Here is a 19,955-nt window from a genome sequence, read left to right as displayed (position 1 = left end):
AAGACTACCCAAGAATTAACATTATGCAGCATTATTTATTACGTTTGATTTCTATTTAATGAATACATTGTTTTCGTAAGATTGAAAGATGTTTCCTTTAATTTTCCCCCCAAACATTATAACCATGTGGGCTTTCTCCAATCCTTAAATGTGCCATGATGATTTTCTACATCTGCCTCCTAAAATAGGCAACCCCCTTCCCAAATAAACCAGTCCCCCCACCAGAAACCATTAAAAAAAAAGCAAAACCAAAACAAATCCTTTTATTTCCTTATTGTGATTAATTTTTATAAGACTAGGTAAACACAGGCAGAAGGCTACATACGATCATTATAATGGCTATAACTTTTTAACGGCTATAAAGAAGATTTAGAAATAATGAGAGTAAAAGTCTGCAGAGTGGATGTTAGGAACCCTATGTTCTAGCCTTGGCTTTACTACTAATTGATGACATTCAGCAGGTCACTTACTCTCTATAAACTTAAGATTACTCTTCTATAAAAGGAAGGAATTGAATCAGATGACTTTTTAGGATCCTTACCATTATAAAATGATATAATTCTAAACTGATTTACTATTGTATGGCTTCTCAAATCTTAACAAATTGTTCCATATAATTTTTTTTAACTTTCACTTTAAAAATAACAGTGAAGTGAGTTGCTTTTTGTCTAGCCTGACTGTTAAGTTTCCTGTTGGCCAGTTATCCTTAAGAAAAAAAAGAGCTTCCAACTCCTGTATATTTCAACTGATTAATTTACAAATTTTGACATCATTAGTTTTTATGAAGTTTCTAGTCACTGAATCCAGCATGATTTTATTGTACAGTCAATACATATTGGTATTTTACCATCAACGTGTTTCCATAACTCTGACGGAACCTTAATGCAAAGTTCTCCATTTCCTGCATCAGGATCCACAGCACTAACTGCAGCTGCATAAGCATTGGAAAAATAATTGAGATTTCTCCTGGAAAAAGAGAGAGAGACAGCCAACTTTAACAATAAGCCATATATCTTAGCAAGCATTTTCTTAAATACTTGGCACCATTTGTTTGTAAGCATTATATCATCTTACATAATTCACAGGAATGCTTCTTAGCCAAGTAACTGTTGCTCTATTCCCCAAGACAAAAACCTATTAAATTCTAAATGCAATGGCATATATAGTCTACCCATAGATTCCATGTGATTATTATTATGGCTATCACATTCTTTATTAATTTTGGAATGCCAAAGTCACCACACTTTCCTGATACAAATGCAGAAATATATATAGAACTGAAGAAAAATTATTGTCAATCTGGCAAAAATCTGAATGGATTCAATAAGCTTTATAATCTGACAGAAATCAAGATGCTTCATAGAACGAGTCAGGATGGAATCGATTCCTCAAAATATAATACTGCTCCCTTTCATGCTCCAGTGCATGACGATGTAAGCTTAAGAAGGCGAGGAACTTTCAGATGGTTCACTGCTACATCCCCTAAATGCCAGGGGACCTTCAAAAAATATTTGTTCAATAGTTACTTGGCCTTATTTCCATTGGGTCAGAAAAAAAAAAAAAGAAAAAAAAACAATTTCCTTATGGAAACACAGAAACACTGCTCTCATTTGACTTTCTAATTTTATTTCATAAAAGTAACTTATATACATATGTATGTGTACACACACACACACACACACACACACACACACACATATTTCCTCACTGAAATCAGTTAAAGGGATATGGGAAGAATGGAAGAAAGAGAAAAGACAAGGAATGGCAAGAGCGAAGAACTCCGTGAGCTGTATCCCTGTTGTATACCTTTACATCTATCATTTTGCCGTCAGATGAATCCATAAAGTAAAGTTAGCAGCATTTTACTTTGGCAAAGTAAAGTTAGTAATAAATTCTTGACCTAGTACAAGCTTCATGTACTCTACAGAGTGTAGGGAAAACAAACGATGAAAACCCATTAAAGAAAACAACGCTATACATTCTTGATGTGACAGAGGCCGTTCCTACCCCACCTCCAGCTCTCTACTAACTAGGAAGGATGTAACATTTATCATAGCTTTTAACAACTACAAAACACAAGGTTCTGAAAGTAGTTAAGCAGACTTATCAATAATTTTAACACTTTCTGTTAGATAAATATGTAAACTAAAAGGTCTAACACTACTATACATGAAATAGATAACCAACAAGGACGTACTGTATAACACAGGGAACTATACTCAGTAATTTGTAATAACGTGGAGTTCCCGCTGTGGTGCAGTGCATTAAGAATCTGACTGCAGAGGCTTGGGTCACTGTGAAGGTGCAGGTTTGATACCAGGCCCAAGGCAGTAGGTTAAAGGATTTAGCTTTGCCGCAACTGTGGCTCAGATTCAATCCCTGGCCTGGGAACACCCATATGTGCCACAGGGGCAGCTGAAAAAGATAAATAAATAAATAAAATGTATAAAAACTCCAGGACAATAAAAAACCAATAACTTTTTTTTTTTTTCTCAGATATTATCTTGGACGGGCATGCCCATGTCATGCTGAAGTTCCCAGGCCAGGGATCAAACCTGTACCCTCAGCAGTGACCAGAGCTACAGCAGTGACAATGCTGGATCCTTAACCACTAGGCCACCAGGGAACTCTGGTATATAATTTTATAAATTTTAACCACTACCATAATCAGGATGTAGAACAGTTCCATCATTCCAAAAGTCCCTTGTGCTCTGCCTTGTGTCATATAAATGGAATCATACAGAATGCAACATTTTGAGGCTGGCTTATCTCACTAGGTATGTCTTTGAAATTCATCTACAGTGTTACATGTATCAATAGTTTGTTCCTTTTTACAATGAATAATATTCCATTGTATAGATGTGTGCCACAGATTTATTGTTTATTCACTCATCCACTGAAAGACATCTGGGTTTGTTCCCAGCTTTTGGCTATCATAAATAAAGTTGTTATGAACAACCATATGTCAGTTTTTATGTGAATTTAATTTTCATTTTTGTAGCACAAACACCCAAGAGTGGGATCATGAGTCACATGGTAAATATGTTTAGCTTTATAAGAATCTGCTAAACTGTTTTCCAGAACTGCTATATCATTCTGCATTCCTATCAGCAAAATAAGAAAGTACCAGTTGCTCTGCATCCTTGCCAGCACTTAGTTATTATTATCTTTTTTTTTTTTTCTTTTTAGGGCTACACCGGCATCATATGGAGGTTCCCAGGCTAAGGGTTGAATCAGAGCTGTAGCTGCTGCTCATGCCACAGCCACAGCAACGCGGGATCCAAGCCGCATCTGCAACCTACACCATAGCTCATGGCACCGCCAGATCCTTAACCCACTGAGCGAGGCCAGGGATCAAACCAGCATCCTTATGGATACTAGTTGGGTTCGTTAGCCACTGAGCCATGACAGAAACTCCCAATACATTATCTATTTTTAAAGACTACTTTGTACATTTATAGGTTGTAATTCCTTTTCAATAAAATTTCAAAAACATGAAAACTAGAAGATAGCTAAAGTACTTGTAACTTTCCCCAGTTACCTGTTAAATTTAAAAATAATCACTACTACACAAAAAGATAAACTTAAACATTACATATTAACCACTAAGGCTTTTTTTTTTTTATGGGAAATTATTCTCACTTAATCTCCTCATTTCCCGAGAAAAGTTAAAGTGGTCCAAATAAAATGGTGAGTCATTATAAATGGAATCTATTGGAAAGCCTGTTTGAGGAACAATTTTCTCATGGTTTGGATTTCAGTGTTTCCTTTCATAATATGAATCAAGTATGTTTCCTTTCATAATAACCTCATAAAAGCCAAAAATTACAAGGCAAGATTATATTAAGTGTTTTCAATTTTCAGAATAATAATGACTGAAAAATATTAATGTGCCCTTGCCCTATAATCACGACCATGCCAATCCCCAGTCTTCCTTAAAGAAACAAAGCTTAAAGATGAGTAATGCCATAGAGGATATTAAAAAACTAGTAAATTAGTCAAAAGAATCTTGTCTAAGAACCTATTATAAATATCCACATTAAAATAATGTTAATTTTTTGTCAAATAAATAATGTATGCTTTTTAAAACTATAGGTGCAGATTCTGCAAAGTTTGAGATTCAATTATTTGTAATCTTGTTCTCCATTAAAAAAAATTTCATGGAAGCACAATATACATCAGAAAATATACTCTTAAGTATACAGCTCAGTGAGTTTTCGCAAAACCAAAGTAGCCGGTATGCAGAGTAAAAACAGAACTTTACAGAATTCCCATTGTGACTCAGCAGTTAAGGATGCAACATTGTTTGTGAGGATATGGGATGGATCCCTGCCCTGGCTCAGAGGGTTAAGAATTTGACACTGCCGTAAGCTGTGGCACAGGTCAGAGACACAGCTTGGATCCAGTGTTGACATGGCTGTGGCACAGGCCCCAGCTGCGCCTCTAACTCAATCCCTGGCCCAGGAAGTTCCATATGCTGCAGGTGCAACTGTAAAAGAAAAAAAGAAAAAAACAAAACAGAACTTTACCAAATTCCCAGAAGTCCCTCTTGTAATCACTAACCTAGCCCTGCTTCCCACCAACAAGGGTAACCCATTATTCTGACATCTAATGTGACAGATAAACAATGTAACACAGATTCTTTTATGTCTGACTTCTTTTACTCAATGACAAGTTTGTGAAATCCATCCATGTTGCATCTACCTGTTGGCCCTTCAGTCTCACTACTTTTAGAATTCCAATACAGTGAGAATATTCCACAATCTATCATTCTACCATTGATGGGTTTTCAGGTAATCTACATTTTGACTATTACAAATGCTGTTGTGAACATTTCTGTTCCTTCTTTCAGTGAACATACTGGATATACACCCAGGAATGAAACTGCCAATCATAGAGTATGAATATATTCAACCTCCACGTACATTTCTATTAGCAGCACTGGAGAGTTCTAGTCACTATAGATCCTTGTCAACACTCAATTTTTATTCTGACTTTAGCTTTAATAGTTTACTTATAGACTAAATAAATTAATGCCAACAGAAAAATCCAATTTCCAAAAATGGAACCAGTATCAATATTAATAAAAAGGATTTTTTTAAAATAATCAAAAGAGCATCTGATACATCATAATGGAAGGTTGCTCTAAAGAAAACTCTACCTTGTGGCCCTGAAAAGACAAAAGACAATAAAAAAAAAAAGAAAGAAAGAAAACTCTACCTTAACTTTCTCTATGAAAAAGCCTAGATTTCACTGATTTACAAGCTCAAACTTAAGTCAATTACTTTAAAATAGCTATTTGTGAAAGGCTGAGGCATTTCAAGCCACCAGAAATACTGAACATAGATAAGAATAAAATGGCTCCAATGCTATGCATGTGTGATTATAAGAGGGCCAAATAAGAACTCTATTTATTTCTAGGGTTACCACATTTAAGAAAACACAATGCCAAACCAGAGACTATTCAGAGAAGGGCAAAGAGAATGGTTAACAAATTTGGAAAGTTTTAAATAAGGAACAGTTGAGAGTACTGAGATGCTACAGCTTCTGGATAAGTGAAAACTTAGGAGAAGACAACTTTTTTTTTTTTGGTTAGCCACACCTATGGCATACGGAAGTTCCTGAGCCAGGGATCAAATCCAAGCTGCAGCTGTGACCTACACCACAGGTGCAACCTACACTATAGCAGCAGCAATGCCAAAGCCTTAACCCACTGTGCAGGGCCAGGGATAGAACCCTCAACTTTGCAGCAACCTGAGCCCGCTGCTGTTGGATCCTAATGCACCATGCAACAGTAGGAACTCCAGAAAACAATTTTTAATTAGGATAAGTTTTTGAACATAAAAGCAAAACAGACTGTAGCTTGATGTAAGAAAGGACTTTCTAGAATTCAGAAATAATAAAAATACAGTGAGCTCTCCGGAGCTGGAAGTATTCACTTATTTCTTAAGTTAGCTTCATTACTACTTCCACTCTTCAGTGAAAATGAAAACAGGAGACAAAAATTTAACTGATTCTTAAAATGTAGGAAAGTGGAGACTTTTCAAGTGAGGTTAAAAAAAGGTCTTCTCAAAGTAGCAAAGCTTGTCTACGAAAGGGAAAGAAACATGGAGGGAAGAGAGAGATGCCGCACTGTAGGCTACCCAGGCACGGAAACAGCTTCTTTGGCAAAGCCCATTCATTTTATTCTAAGAAGAGAAAAACGTGGCAAAAAAGCAAAAAAACCAAAAACAAACATAAAACCACCAAAGAGCCATAGCTTCTAAAGAAGCAAACTATACCAATAAATAAAATTTAAAGGGAAAATATATTTGGAGGAATTTCAAGTGTTTCAATTATTTTACTGGCCAAAGAAAAAGGAGGGGCAGTTTACACAGATGTTACATAACCAACAAGATTTTTAATTGCTAATACAGGTTAATTTACCAACTCAGCTAACATTTAGTTGAATACAATAGGTAGAAATGTCTTTTAGCTCCTTATCTAAATGTTTCCCCTCCTTATATTCCCCCTACAGTTCAAAGGTGCTGAATCTCAACCAAGGTAAGCACACTCTTTCCATGAAAAATAGGAGAGCCTGGCACCTTAACTTTAAAACAAATAAGAAGAAAATGTGATGAAGTAGTGTATTACTTCTTTGAATGTTAGAACATTCTTGTATGTATTCAAGATCAAGTTTTAATTTTCAATTTCAAATATGATCTATTTAATTTGTTTCAGTTTTAGTGGAAATTTTATTGGTTCAGGAAAGAAAGTTACTTTAGAAACAATAAAGGTAACAGAAGTATAGGGACATGCTAGAGACCTTAACTATGTGCCTTTCCCAAAGTTCTCTTTAAAAATAAACAGCATCATTTACAGGATATATCTTTCACATCTAATTGCTAAGCAATATTTCTCCTAAATAACTGCTGCACTTCTGTCTTGTGTCTTATGAATCTAATCAACAAGTTTTCCCTCTTTGGTACTGGAACCAGAAATACCAAACACATCTACAGTTTTCCTCCAGTAACTGTGAAATAACTTAATAGTGTGGTACCCACCATCCCATACTTTTTCACCCCTCGTGCTAATTTCATTAGCTACTTCAAAATATTGTTGCCTAATAAAATTCTAAAACAAACCTCCCCCCTCCTCCCTTGTTTTGGCCTCACGCACCGCATGTGGAAGTTTCCCGGCCAGGGACTGAACCCATGTCACAGTAGTACCCAAGCCACTGCAGTGACATCAGATCCTTAACCTGCTATACCTCAGGAGAACTCCCTCAAACCCTCTTTTGAATAAAGAGAGAATACACAAACAATCGCAAAAATAACTAATTCACTTTTCAAAAGTAATCAAAATTCTACAGCCAGAAAAAAAAGCAGGGATTGTAATGAGTATTTACTAAGTCACCACAGCTAAGAGAGCTCTGGTACCAGCTGAAGAGAAAAATTTAAATATATTCTCTTTCCCAATTTCCTAACCTCACTTTTGAAAAATCTCCTTTGTGACTTCCTTTTCTTTATTAATAATATAGAAGTGGTGAGGTATCCTATCGCTAGAGAAAAATTTTAGGGGATATCGTCGCCTCAAAATTACCATGTTAGAGTAATGTTAACTTTGCTTCCTCAACAGACTTGGAGTCCACTGTTCCTGTTACTGCAGTGTCACAGACTATCTTCCTTGAAAACTGAGCTGCAATAACTGATAAAGCAGCATACAAAAACTGTGTTATATAACTGCCAAACGGAGAAGCTTCTTACCCTGCCATCAAATGCAGAGTTCTAAGCTCGTCAGTGTAGCTATTTCGGCCTTCTAGCAAGGCAATGGCTCCCCTACCCGCTCCTTTACATGTGCCTTTTCCATCCATTAGTGGTAATATACGTATTTCTCCAAAGGCAGATGATTGTTTTTGTTCTGGGGGAAAGAGGCGGCAGATGATTTTGTAATAAATCTGTTTATGTCAGTTCTACATGTGTGGCTGTAAAAGCATGTAATTTCAACAAATCACCTTTATAAAGTGGGAAGTCACGACAGCAATCAGAGATTCCCTGAATTTTCTCAATTCTCATTTTATTTTCTCTGAGTTTGAAAGGATTCTAAACCAATGATTATTGAGATAATTGCCTTAAGGTAAATATTATATAGTTAGACGAGTTAAAAATACCATCTTGACTAAAAAGAGCATATAGTTTATTTAAAAAAAAGAATTCATAGTTGAGATATTCTATCCCAAAACACTGAGAATCAAAGAAATGATATAATCCAATGCTATCGAAGCTTTGAAAAAAAACAATGCCTTCAAATATGGCTGACGGTATTTAAATCAGTACAGATCTCACCAGAGCACAATCAAGCAAAATACTAGAAAGAGCCATAAGAATAATAAGTAATCCTATCTTCCTAAGGGAATAATTCAAAGGGGAAAAAAAAACCTGGAAAATAATCATGCAAACCACAGTATATTGAGTGGAGTATTACCTGACCATAAAAATGACAAAAAAAGAAGCCTACTATGTTACACATGGAAAAGTGAAAACAAAGTAAGTGAAAAATGTAGAACATAAAACTGATGACAAAAATACAATTTACTGAGGAAGTATCATCAAGAGAGCCAATATTTAAGGTGAAGAAATGAGATATTTCAGGTAGTGTTTTTATATGATATTCTAAAATTATCAAATATTTTATAGAATATTTTAGTTTCTGGTCTACAGATTCCAGTACCATCTAACTCACTGAGCATTACATTAATATCTATGAAGTATTTTTTAAATATTAAAAGTAGAAAAATGGCTAAGAAAATTTATTTAAAGTTATCTGGTAATTGCTTTAAAACTGCAGTCTAAAGAAAGGAAACTTTCTTAATAACTTACTATGTTGGCAGAATTAGTAAAATTTCTTGATCCTAATGTGCAGAGTATAAAAGCAACAGAAATTATAATCAGGAAAAAAAAAACAACCTGGAAACTAGAGTCTAATAACGTAAGAAAAAAACAAACTTAATCCAATCATATGAAAACAAAATAACTGTTAGAAATATCAACTTTTAAGGTGTGTAACTTACTGTTTTGATTCATTGTGACAAACTTCCAAGGTTGGATCATTGTAAATAAAAGCAGCTTCTAAATCATTGATCCTTACTCGGTATATTCTACACTGTTTGCTGTTCAATTTGATTCTGTTTAAGTTTGCAACTGTGGGAAATATAGTCAGTTCCACAAATCCCTGTAAAGACAAAGAGTAATAACTTCATTACAATTAAGATGGGTATGTTTAGAACACGTCTGATTTCTACTAATTATACACAAACTACACTCCAGAGACAGAATCCCAAATGGCTACACACATACAAGTGCTCTCCAAGCACCTTTACTTCAAGTATGGTTGTCCTAGTGACTGAATGGGTGTGAACTATGAATATTTTCACACTCACCATCAGTGAAAATTAGACCATCTGCTAGAGAAAAAAAGGTAAAAGAACTCACTACTCTCAAATATAAGAATTCCTAAACAGACAGTAATCCAAAGAGGGAGGAAAGAAAAGAAAGTGATACAGCAAAAAAAGAATCAAAACCAATTTGATAAGTAAAAGAATGTAGCCCCTCAAAACAGGGTACAAAAACAACATCACCGAAGCTAACAAGTATGAGTCTCTGCTCATAGGAGTAAATCAGGAAATGTGAAATGGCTAGAGTTGCAAGAGATATTCAGGCAAGTAGGGAAAAATCTATTGTCACCTCAAGAGCGGCAGATAGTTCAAAGTGCTGGATGATTTTGTACCAAGTTGTCCCAAAAGCCATATACAGTTCTACCATGTTAGCTGTGTGGTGATGAAAGTTAAGTACCCTGTTTTCCACCCTGTTGCATTGACTCAAATAGGCGAAAAGGAGTAGTAAAACATGGAACATTTTATTTAATATCCTGCGTTAAAAACACAAAATATGGGAGGGCATGAAAGAGTAACATTTCAGGGGCTGCAAAGTAAACAGAAAAATTTCAGAGACTGCAACAGGAATCTAAGGTGAAATTCAGGCAATAATCATAAAGAACTAGGTTATAACAATTATAATGGATACCATTTAATGAGCACTACTATATGCCAAATATTTTACTAGATACTTTCATATGTTCTTTCTAATCTCAACAACCACTTTAAGAGCTAAATACTACTTTATACCTTTTATAGATAAGTTGAAACAGTTAAGAAAATTTAATCATTAATAGGTGGAGAACTGAGATTCAAACCTACATCTAAACAATCCCAAATGATTCCCACTATGCCATAACGTCTCCCACTGTAATGCTTTCAAATAATATGCAAGCATTTTTTTTTTAGATAACATTCAGCCCAACTGCTCAAAAGCCTACCGAGTCTACCCAGAAGAAAGTCATATACCCTTAAATTAGATCATTTAGAAAGATCTATATAGAAGAAAATAAGAACAGAAACAGCAGAAGCAAAAACACTGTTGAAATCTGAGTTTACAGGTATCTATAACTGAGCAACTGTAGGGAGAAAGGCCCAAATTTCCTTAATTAGCATTACCAGCAATCCAACGACCAATCTACATAAATGAGCTTGGATCAGTCAAAGACAGCAAGAAAGATAATGTCAAAAGCGAACTAAAAAAGATTATAGAAAGTGCTGTTAACAAGTAATTACATGAGTGGGACATAAGAATAGGCTTTGGCTTTCTCAACCAAGGTCAGCAATAACAAACAGTGAATGAAGTTTATTTCATGAAGATAGCGAAAGCCCAGTCTCCTTGTATTATATGGTCTCTGACACCACCTAGCGCCCTAATCTATACCTGCCAGCAATGTCCATACCCACTGATTGGCCTCCAATCCCTGTTATCTTTAGCCACTAGCATAACTGCAAGCCCCCCAAGGTCATCTAACCCCTCACCTACTCTTTTCTCCTTCTTGTTCCTTGCTCTCTCCCCACAGCTGATCGTCTTCCTACAGTCTCTAACCCATTTTAAGTAACTCCCCTGTGCAATTCAATGTTTTCAAAACTCCTCTACTTTCTAGTCTTAGATAAACATCTCTTGAATCACCCTTAAAAAAAAAAACTACTAATTCTTTCATTTACCATCAATTAGAAGAGGGGAAAACTGGAAACTTCTATCTCTCACTACTATTTCTAGACCACTTACAGGATTTTTACATAGCATATGCTAGAAGAACAAGGGCAGAATAATATCATTGTTAAATACATGTACTTTTGAGGTAGACTGTCTACATTCAGATCCCAGCTGCACTGCTTAGTCAGTGTAGGATCTTGAGCTAGGTCACTCCAGCTCTCCGTACTTCAGTTTCCTCATCCGTAAAACAAGAGTAGTGATACTATCTACCTTTTGGTATAACAGAGATTTAATACACGGACAGCACTTAAAATCATAGCTGGCAGCTAGTAAATATTTTTACTGTTATTCTTTTCCTCTGCATTCATGCTATACAGGTACACCATCCTCTATTCCTTTCATTAATATCTCCCAAATTCAACATTCATTGAAGGTTCCTACTTTCCCTTTCTAGCTCATCTCAGCCATCGCTCTACGTGACATAACGTGGATATAGCTGATCTATACAGTAACATTATTTTAAGTACCTTGACTTTAATTCCTACAATCTTCAATGCCATTCCAGGATAGCAATCAAGATCACACTATGAGGGAGTTCCCGTCGTGGCGCAGTGGTTAACGAATCCGACTAGGAACCATGAGGTTGCGGGTTCGGTCCCTTCCTTTGCTCAGTGGGTCAAGGTTCTGGCGTTGCCGTGAGCTGTGGTGTAGGTCGCAGACGTGGCTCGGATCCTGCATTGCTGTGGCTCTGACGTAGGCTGGCAGCTACAGCTCCGATTCGACCCCTAGCCCGGGAACCTTCATATGCCGAAGGAGCGGCCCAAGAAATGGCAAAAAAAGACAAAAAAAAAAAAAACAACTATGGTTACCAAAAAGAAAAAAAAAAAGATCACACTATGAAATATACATCATCACTGCTCAGGACTGCTCTGCTGTTCACGTTTTAAACTTAAACATCCACAATGCCTGTCCTTCTGCTCCTCTTATTACTTCTCTATCAGTCCTCCTACTCAACCGCATGAAATTTCCCTACTCCTTGGCCTCCTCCAGTTTCTCACCACCATCCTTCCTGGTATTTTTTAGGGCTACTCTCTTCCCCATTGGCCCAAGATTCTTAACTTCAACCACTCTTCCACCAGCTATCAATTCTCTTGCCCTTCTGGTACCTCTTTCCCTCCACTACTCCATTAGAGGCCATCCCCTGCAGTATTCTCAGAAACCCTGCTGTATTAATTACCCTATAATTACAATCTCCTCTCTATAGGACTTCTTCCTATGCATTCAAACATGTTCAACTCTCACCTGTCTTTTAAAATCTTGATGGGAGTTCCCATCGTGGTACAGTGGTTAACGAATCCGACTAGAAACCATGAGGTTGCAGGTTCAATCCCTGGCCTTGCTCAGTGGGTTAAGGATCCGGCATTGCCGTGAGCTGTGGTGTAGGTTGCAGACACAGCTTGGATCCCACATTGTCGTGGCTCTGGCGTAGGCCGGTGGCTACAGCTCCTATTAGACCCCTAGCCTGGGAACCTCCATAAGCCACGGGAGCGGCCCAAGAAAAGGCAAAAGGACACACACACAAAAAAATCTTGAGATCTATGTCACCTCGAATAAATTAAATTTTGCCCTTTTCCTGGAGTTATTATACCTCGGTTCTGAACTAACATTTATCCCTAGAGCCCCAAAACATTATAATGGTCCACTAGTCAGACCGAAAGTACAAGTCTCTGGAGGTCAAGTAATAAAGGGGTTCCCAAATCTATTTCAAAGTAGGACTAGTGTGCTTATTTCCCCAGTTCCAGAACATACAGTATATATTTCAGTAATTGGCAAATCCCCATATTCACTCTCTGAACGAGGACTACAGTAGAAGGACTAAGTGGATTTAATGAGCTACCCATTCCTCTTCCCCAAGATAATAAATGCAAGTAGACATCCCTTGCATAACTGCAGAGATTAGTACCACCACTGATTTGAAAGATGCCTACTACATCTTCGTTTAACTCAATTATTTAGCCAGTGCAAAAGTCTAGTAGGTTCTACAAACTTCTATTTACCAAAGGGGAAACGTAGTGGTGGGGTGTGTGTGGATAGATTTGGGGGTTGGGATTGATATATACACACTACTATATAGAGAATAGATGGGTAGCAGGGACCTACTCTATAGCACAGAAAAATTTACTCAGTACTGGGTGGTAACACACATGAGGAAAGAATCTGAAATGGAATGGATATATGTGTACATATGTGTGTGTATATGTGTATATATATATATATGATTTACTTTGCTATATGCCTAAAATTCATATAACTTTGTAAGTTAACTGTACTCCAATAAAAATTTTTTTTTAAAGTCTAGTATGTTTTGGAGAATAATGGTGAATTACCACAAACTTGCCAATCACAACCATTATCTGCAGATGTAGTAGTTTTACCACAGCAAATCAGCACAGCTCTTGATAGGTAATACTACACCTAATTATCAGGCAAATACTTTTTTCCTCCACTCCTATCTGAACAACAACAACAACAAAAAAAACCAGAACCAGGTTGTCTTTAAGACATCAGAACTCCTTTACCGTCATTTAGTAACTAGTAAGTGTATCAACTCTCCTGCTCAGTCAAAACATAGTCCCAAAGTCTCTTGACTGTAGAACAGCCCAAAGAGAATGACACTGATACATTATGGTATCTGGACCTGATGAGAAAGGAACTATAAGTTCCATAGAAGCCATAATAAAAAAAGCATATGGGATGGCAGAGGACCAGAGTTAAATCCCATATAAGTTTAGGGGGCTGTCACATCAATAAAACTTCTAAGGTTCCAGTGGCCTGAGGCATATAAAAATCAATCTTCTAAAGTTAAAGATAAGTTGCTTCGCTTTGCACCACCCAACAAGATGTGGGCAGTGGGGGAGAGAGACACAAAAGTCGGCAGGCTTCTTTGGATTCTGAAAACAGTATATATTTAGGCAACCTATAAGGCTGTCAGCTTTGAGACAAGTCTGGGGCAAGAAAGCATTCTTCAGTAGGTCCAGGCTGTGGTTCAAGCTGCCCACCACTTGGGTCCAAATAACTCAGTATATCCAATGGTATAGGGAATGTCCACGCCAGACAGGGATGCTTTAATGATGCTGGCCTTCTCTGAGAGAATGACAGTGCACTGTCATTTCTGGGGTTTCAGTGGAAACCCATGACCTCTTCTGCCAACATCTATTTTCCATTTGGAAAACAATTACTGGTTTGCTACTAGACCCTGCAGTACAGACTGAACATATGACCATGGGTCTCCCAAAAATTTCAGGTCATTTTTTAAACCTGAAAGGACCATCGTGAACTGAGTATAAGAAGCTCTGAAAAATAAAACTGGACATGTACGGCAGCTTTCCACTTCTAAAAGGAAACATCTCTGGACCAGGCCCAAGCAGTTCACAAGGCAAAACAAGTAAACAATGTGAGCAAATGACTCAGAATCCAATGGGACTTGCTCCCGCTGCATCCCCACCTTTCCCTCAATCCACATCCATGGCTTCATGGAGAGTTCTCCATGATCAATTAACTGAACAGGACAAAGCACAAGCCTGAATTATGACTAAGTCTGGAAGTGGACAGTAGCTGTCATCAGAACCTACTGTAGTGTGGTCCTGAAAGACACTGGGCAAAACGCTGGGAAACACAACTGGTTGTACACTATGTACAGAAGCAGAGATGACCTGAAGTACTGATCCATGGGCAGCTGCTGAGTTGGCCAACTGGTTAGGAATATGGAAAGAACAAGTCTAAAAGACTGAAAATAAGAAGATGGTAGAAGTAAGGAGATAAATGAATTTCTCAGAGTAATTTTCATCACATAAATGACCATCAGAGGCATCCTCAAAGACTACAGAGGGGGCCCTCAATCCAATAGATGTCACAGACTCTTTCCTTAGCCACCACGCTCAATATACAAAGAGGTCACTGTGGCAAGAATGGAAGCTGTGAATGAACCTAATCCACCCTCCAACCTAAAAGCTGATCTGATTACCACCACTCCTGAGTGCCCACCTACCAAGACCAGAGGATCAAAATAAGCTTCTAATACAAGACCTTCCCAGGAAGAATCAGTCAATCACTAAACAGTAAAGTAAATACATTAGACAGCTGGTATCATAGAGTGAGACAATAATTTCTCCCTATAAAACAGACACATATTCTGGAGTTCCCGTCATGGCTCAGTGGTTAACGAATCCGACTAGGAACCATGCGGTCGTGGGTTCGCTCTCTGGCCTTGCTCAACGAGTTAAGGATCTGGCATTGCATGAGCTCTGGTGTAGGTCGCAGACGCGGCTCAGATCCCGTGTTGCTGTGGCTCTGGCGTAGGCTGGCGGCGGCAGCTCCAATTCAACCCCTAGCCTGGGAACCTCCATATGCTGTGAGAGCGGCCCAAGAAATGGAAAAAAAGACAAAAAATAAAAAATAAAAAAATAAAATAAAACAGACACATATTCTAGATTTTTCCTTCTCTAACATATCAACACACTATCCTATACATGCCTCCATATGTACAGAAAAGTGTGGCCAGTGGGCTCTTATACACAAAATTTACAGGCTCTGTCTTTTGTCCTTTATCCAGAAGCATCTGCCATGATCAACTGCTTAAAGCTCAGTTACAGCACCAATTGAGACCTTCAACAGGATGCCATCTTAAACTAGTTGACAATATAGAGTCATTGCTCCATAACCAAAAGAGATCTGGGAACCAAGCAGTAAAAGTTGGAGTGACTATACTCACTACTGCTTCAAAAACCCACAAGAATTTCTGCTTTCTGCCTTTATGACCTTGAGTTAACTATGTTCAGAAGTCCTAGTGGCCAAGGGAGGAATGCATCCACCAGAGCACACAGTCATGGTTCTATTAAACTGGAAGCTGAGACCTGACTACTTTGGCTTCCTCATGCCATTGAAACAACAGGCAAAGAAAGACGTCACTGTATTGGCTGGAATGACTAACAGAAATTGAGATTCGGCTCTACAATAAAAGCAAGAATTCCTTCTGCAATCCAGGGGGTTCACTGGAATGCCTCTTAAATCCACCTGATCAACAGTCCCAACAAATGGAAAAGTGAAACAACTCAATGAAGTCAAAACAAGCAAGGATGAAGATTCTACAGGAATGAAGGTCTAGGGCAGACCAAAAGAAATGCTGTCAAAAGGAAAAGAGAAAAATGGAATGGACAGAGGAATGAGAAAGATGTGTACACCAACTCTGACCTTGACAGCAGCCAAAGAAAGCAGGACTGGAGTTCTCAAGTGACGTAGCAGGATAAGGATCCTCTGCTGTCACTGCAGCAGCTTGGATCACTGTTGCAGTGAGGGTTTGACCCCTGGCCCAGGAACTTCCACATGCGGTGGGCATGGCCAAAAAAAAAAAAAGAAAGAAAGAAAGAAAGTAGGGGCTGTAGCAATTAATTTTCACATTCTTTTACCCACTTTTCTTCCACTATCTTATATGAAAGATACTGGTGATAGCTAATATTTTAGGTGGGAATAGTACTGAACTGCCATTTCTTCACACTAATACTTCAGTTCTGGGATTAGCAAACATTTTCTTAAAGGGCCAGGTAGTAAACAGACATTATGGGCCACACGGTTTCTGTCACAGCTATTCCACTCTGCCACTGTAGCTCCAAAACAATCACAGATACTATATAAATAAACGGATATGGCTGTGTTCAAATAAAACTTTACTCAGAAAAACAGATAGTTAGCTAATGGCAACACTTAACAATAGTTGATAAGACTTTGTTGAGCTGGGAACACTTTCATCTCAACTAAAGATGAGAGAGGATGATTAGCAACAAAAGAGGTAGACTGCTCCAGATATTCACCTTCTGTCCCTCTAAATCTGCTCTCTACTCTACTCTGTACCCCAGAGGTTGCATTAACTGGGCACTAGCCCGCCGGCTGATGGTTGGTCAAAGGGGAGGCACAAAGAGGAATCTGAAAGCAGAAGAGTGAACTCCTTATATTTATTCCCCCAGTTCCTCTTTGCCAGACTGAGGGAAGCAGCAGCTCTGCTCTTCAAAGGCCATAGCTCCTATAAGGCAAGTTTCATCTATAGGTAGAGTAGGTTCTAGTAACTTCTTCCTTCCTTTGTTCTTTCAGGTTTAGAAGTGATAACTTGTTACTAACGTAGGCTGCTCCTCCAACTCTTGTTGGTTTCTCTTAACCCTGTTTGTTCTAAGTAGTCAATTATTACTTCCCCTCAATTAACCTGGAGAATGTGCCTTCTACAACCCTAAACCATACATCATCCAACCAATCTTTCCAACGGGAAATCTAAAAATCATCTTCAAGTCCTTTCAAGCATTCCGAATAAAGTCATCAGCAATTCTTTCTGGCCTATCAATGTACCAGGGCAGAGGATGTGGAGGGAGAACAACAGACAGAAAGGAGCCGCAGATAACTCTCAGGTCATCCTTGACTATAAATGGCTCCATCACTTGCTAACTTTGTGCCTTTAAGAAATTTACTCATCCTCCATCCTTTCAGCTTCTTTATTTATAAAAGTAAGAATTAAAATAGTATCTACCTCATAGGGTTATTGTGAAGATTAAGTGAGGTCATACACATAAAATCTTAGAAGATGGCCTTACATGCGTTATGTACTTAATAAATGTTTATCATAAATCAATCATGTAAACTCTATGTCTATACCATTTTTACCTCCATTCGGAGCTAAGTCATTTCTACCCTAGATTACCCAGTAACCTCTTCACTCGACTCTTTCTCATAACTTCCCTACCCAATTCATATAGCACAACACACCTAAGGTATCCTTCCATGAAGTATACCATGAAGCATAAGGTAAATGATCATATGCAAGCAATTCTGAAAGAGAAATTCCTTAAATGAAAGGATTGGACTTTAAGGGTCCTTAGAAATCTAAGATTCTATGATTCTAATGAAAAGGTTACATTTTTAAATATAGTTCATTTTAAGTAAACAAGTTTGAAAGTGAAGTTGATGGCTCTCAAAGAAAACCGGCTCTAAGATTTTGTCCTATTTAAAACAGATTCCCCCTGAGAGGAAATTAATTACTTGGGTTATCAAGGGGTCTTGTAGAATGGATATATCAGCAATCCATATATCTAAATTGAAAGGGGGGGATGGTTACTAGATTTCAAAAACATTACCTAAAACTTTACTACAAACCAATGCCACCTAAACAAGGTCAGCCAAGAACCAGGAAATAAAAGGGGCCCTTAAAAGCCAAGTTAATGAGTCACTGTGTGTCCTTACCTTAATTAATTTTCTCGTAGAAAACTCACTGTGGACTTATTCTTGTTTCATACACAATTTTAAAATGTTTGGTGATACAGACTTATATTCAACAACAGATTAAAACAAGTAAAACTGTAATTAGGAAATAGGGAGGAGGAAAAAAAAAAAAAGAATTGAGGAGGCAGCCAGAACACTAGCAAAGCCATGGCCCTTGGAGGCACACAGATCCGAATTCTAATTTTTATTCTCAAAATACAGTTACCTGGAAAGGAAAGTTCCTTAAGTATACTGTAAAGGATGGACTTGTTTTTGCTTACAATTGTTAAGAATACACTTACCACAACAGATTTTCTCTGGAAGTTTATGTTGTTGATGCAGACGACCTGATGGGTTGTATATTGAAAAATAAAGAAAATATTTCGATTATTAAATAGTGCACAATTCTATCCAATTATAAACAAGAACTATGTTCTAAGCAGCTCTAAAGCACACTTATCTTACATGTTAAAATCCCAGAAATTGGGGTAACTTGCTCTTTTTAAATTTGCCAACAGACCCGAAAACAAATTTCGTTAGACAAAAATGCAGCTTAGCACTTTAAGAAAAAGGTTTATTAACCTGAAAAGGGCAATAAATCTGCTGAATCACACTATCAAAACATTTTCGCCCTACAAACACCATTTCCATCACCGTGAGTGGCTTTTTGCTTCCCGCAAGGTTTCCCAGGCCCACTAGGTCAGTTTCAAGCGATCACAAAATATAATGAAAACCAAAAGAAGAAAAGGGAATGAAAAAATACTTATAGTTTATATGGCCTTGGGCTTTCAAAGCCCTTGTCTCCTTTCTTCCTGTTCATTCTGGCGGGCTCCAAACCAGTCGGCGGCATGAAGGGATCCTGCGGAGCTCGGCCTCCCGGCTTCCCAGGGTGCGGTGGAACATTACCGGTCTGCAGGACCTGACACTCGCCGCTTCCCCACGCTCCCAAAAGCCATGCCCTACGGCCGGGGCTCCCTAGGCACCCACGCCCGGCCCTGCCCGATCCTCTGCTGCCGACGCCTCCAACTTGCTCCAGCGATCAGGCTCCTTCAGGTGTCTCTGCTAAGCTTCTGCCGCGGAGACGCTCCTCACAGAAACTACCCACGGTGCGGATCAGCCGACATCTTGTCACCTCTGAACTTCGACGTCAGCGGAAGTGGGACGGAGGTGAGGACCGGGCCGGAAGTTTTGTTAGTGGGCGGGTCTTACGCCGGAGTACAAGCGTGTTTGTGTTTCCATTTCCGTGAGTTAACTGTGGGTGAAAACTGTTGAAAAAAGCGAGTCAGAGATTTGGTGGGGGCGGGGGGAAGAAGAGCAGGAAGGAAAGGAGGAAACACTGAATTTTATAAGACAAAAGACGTAGCACAAGCATACTGAAAAGTATGGGGACAAGGTTTGTGAAGAGTCGGGCTGGGAGCTAATAACCGGGGCAGGGTTGGGGTGGGAGGGGGATAGGAAACCAGGAGGAGAGATGTGCCTGTGGTTTGCTGTGTGAACAGACACTGTTAACTCCTGGGCCTTCGTAATTTTTAAAGCTGTAAAATACTTGATTAGACCAAGTAGTCTTAACTCAAATTCCAGAGT

General features: G+C 38.3%; 1 protein-coding gene across 4 annotated transcripts in view; it reads right to left on the bottom strand.

Annotated features, from left to right (window-relative positions):
* Positions 1–19,554, bottom strand: part of TAF2 (TATA-box binding protein associated factor 2) — a 107,766-nt gene extending 88,212 nt beyond the window's left edge. Inside the window, exons 1-4 of one of the 4 annotated variants that reach the window (XM_047783353.1) lie at positions 19,139–19,554; positions 18,674–18,728; positions 9,050–9,210; positions 848–966 (exon numbers count right to left, since the gene is read on the bottom strand). In XM_047783353.1, coding sequence (XP_047639309.1) covers positions 848–966; positions 9,050–9,210; positions 18,674–18,728; positions 19,139–19,221 — 418 coding nt within the window. In that variant the 5' untranslated portion in view covers positions 19,222–19,554. The remainder of the gene's footprint in view (positions 1–847; positions 967–9,049; positions 9,211–18,673; positions 18,729–19,138) is intronic. The other 3 variants (XM_047783355.1, XM_047783352.1, XM_047783356.1) reach the window with 3 other exon arrangements.
* Positions 19,555–19,955: the final 401 nt, after the last annotated feature.

The sequence above is a fragment of the Phacochoerus africanus genome, chromosome 6 (assembly GCF_016906955.1).
Source record: "Phacochoerus africanus isolate WHEZ1 chromosome 6, ROS_Pafr_v1, whole genome shotgun sequence".
Classification (NCBI taxonomy): Eukaryota; Metazoa; Chordata; class Mammalia; order Artiodactyla; family Suidae; genus Phacochoerus; species Phacochoerus africanus.
The sequence above is the reverse complement of the archived record's forward strand: the minus strand, read 5'-3'. Positions and strand labels throughout refer to the sequence as shown.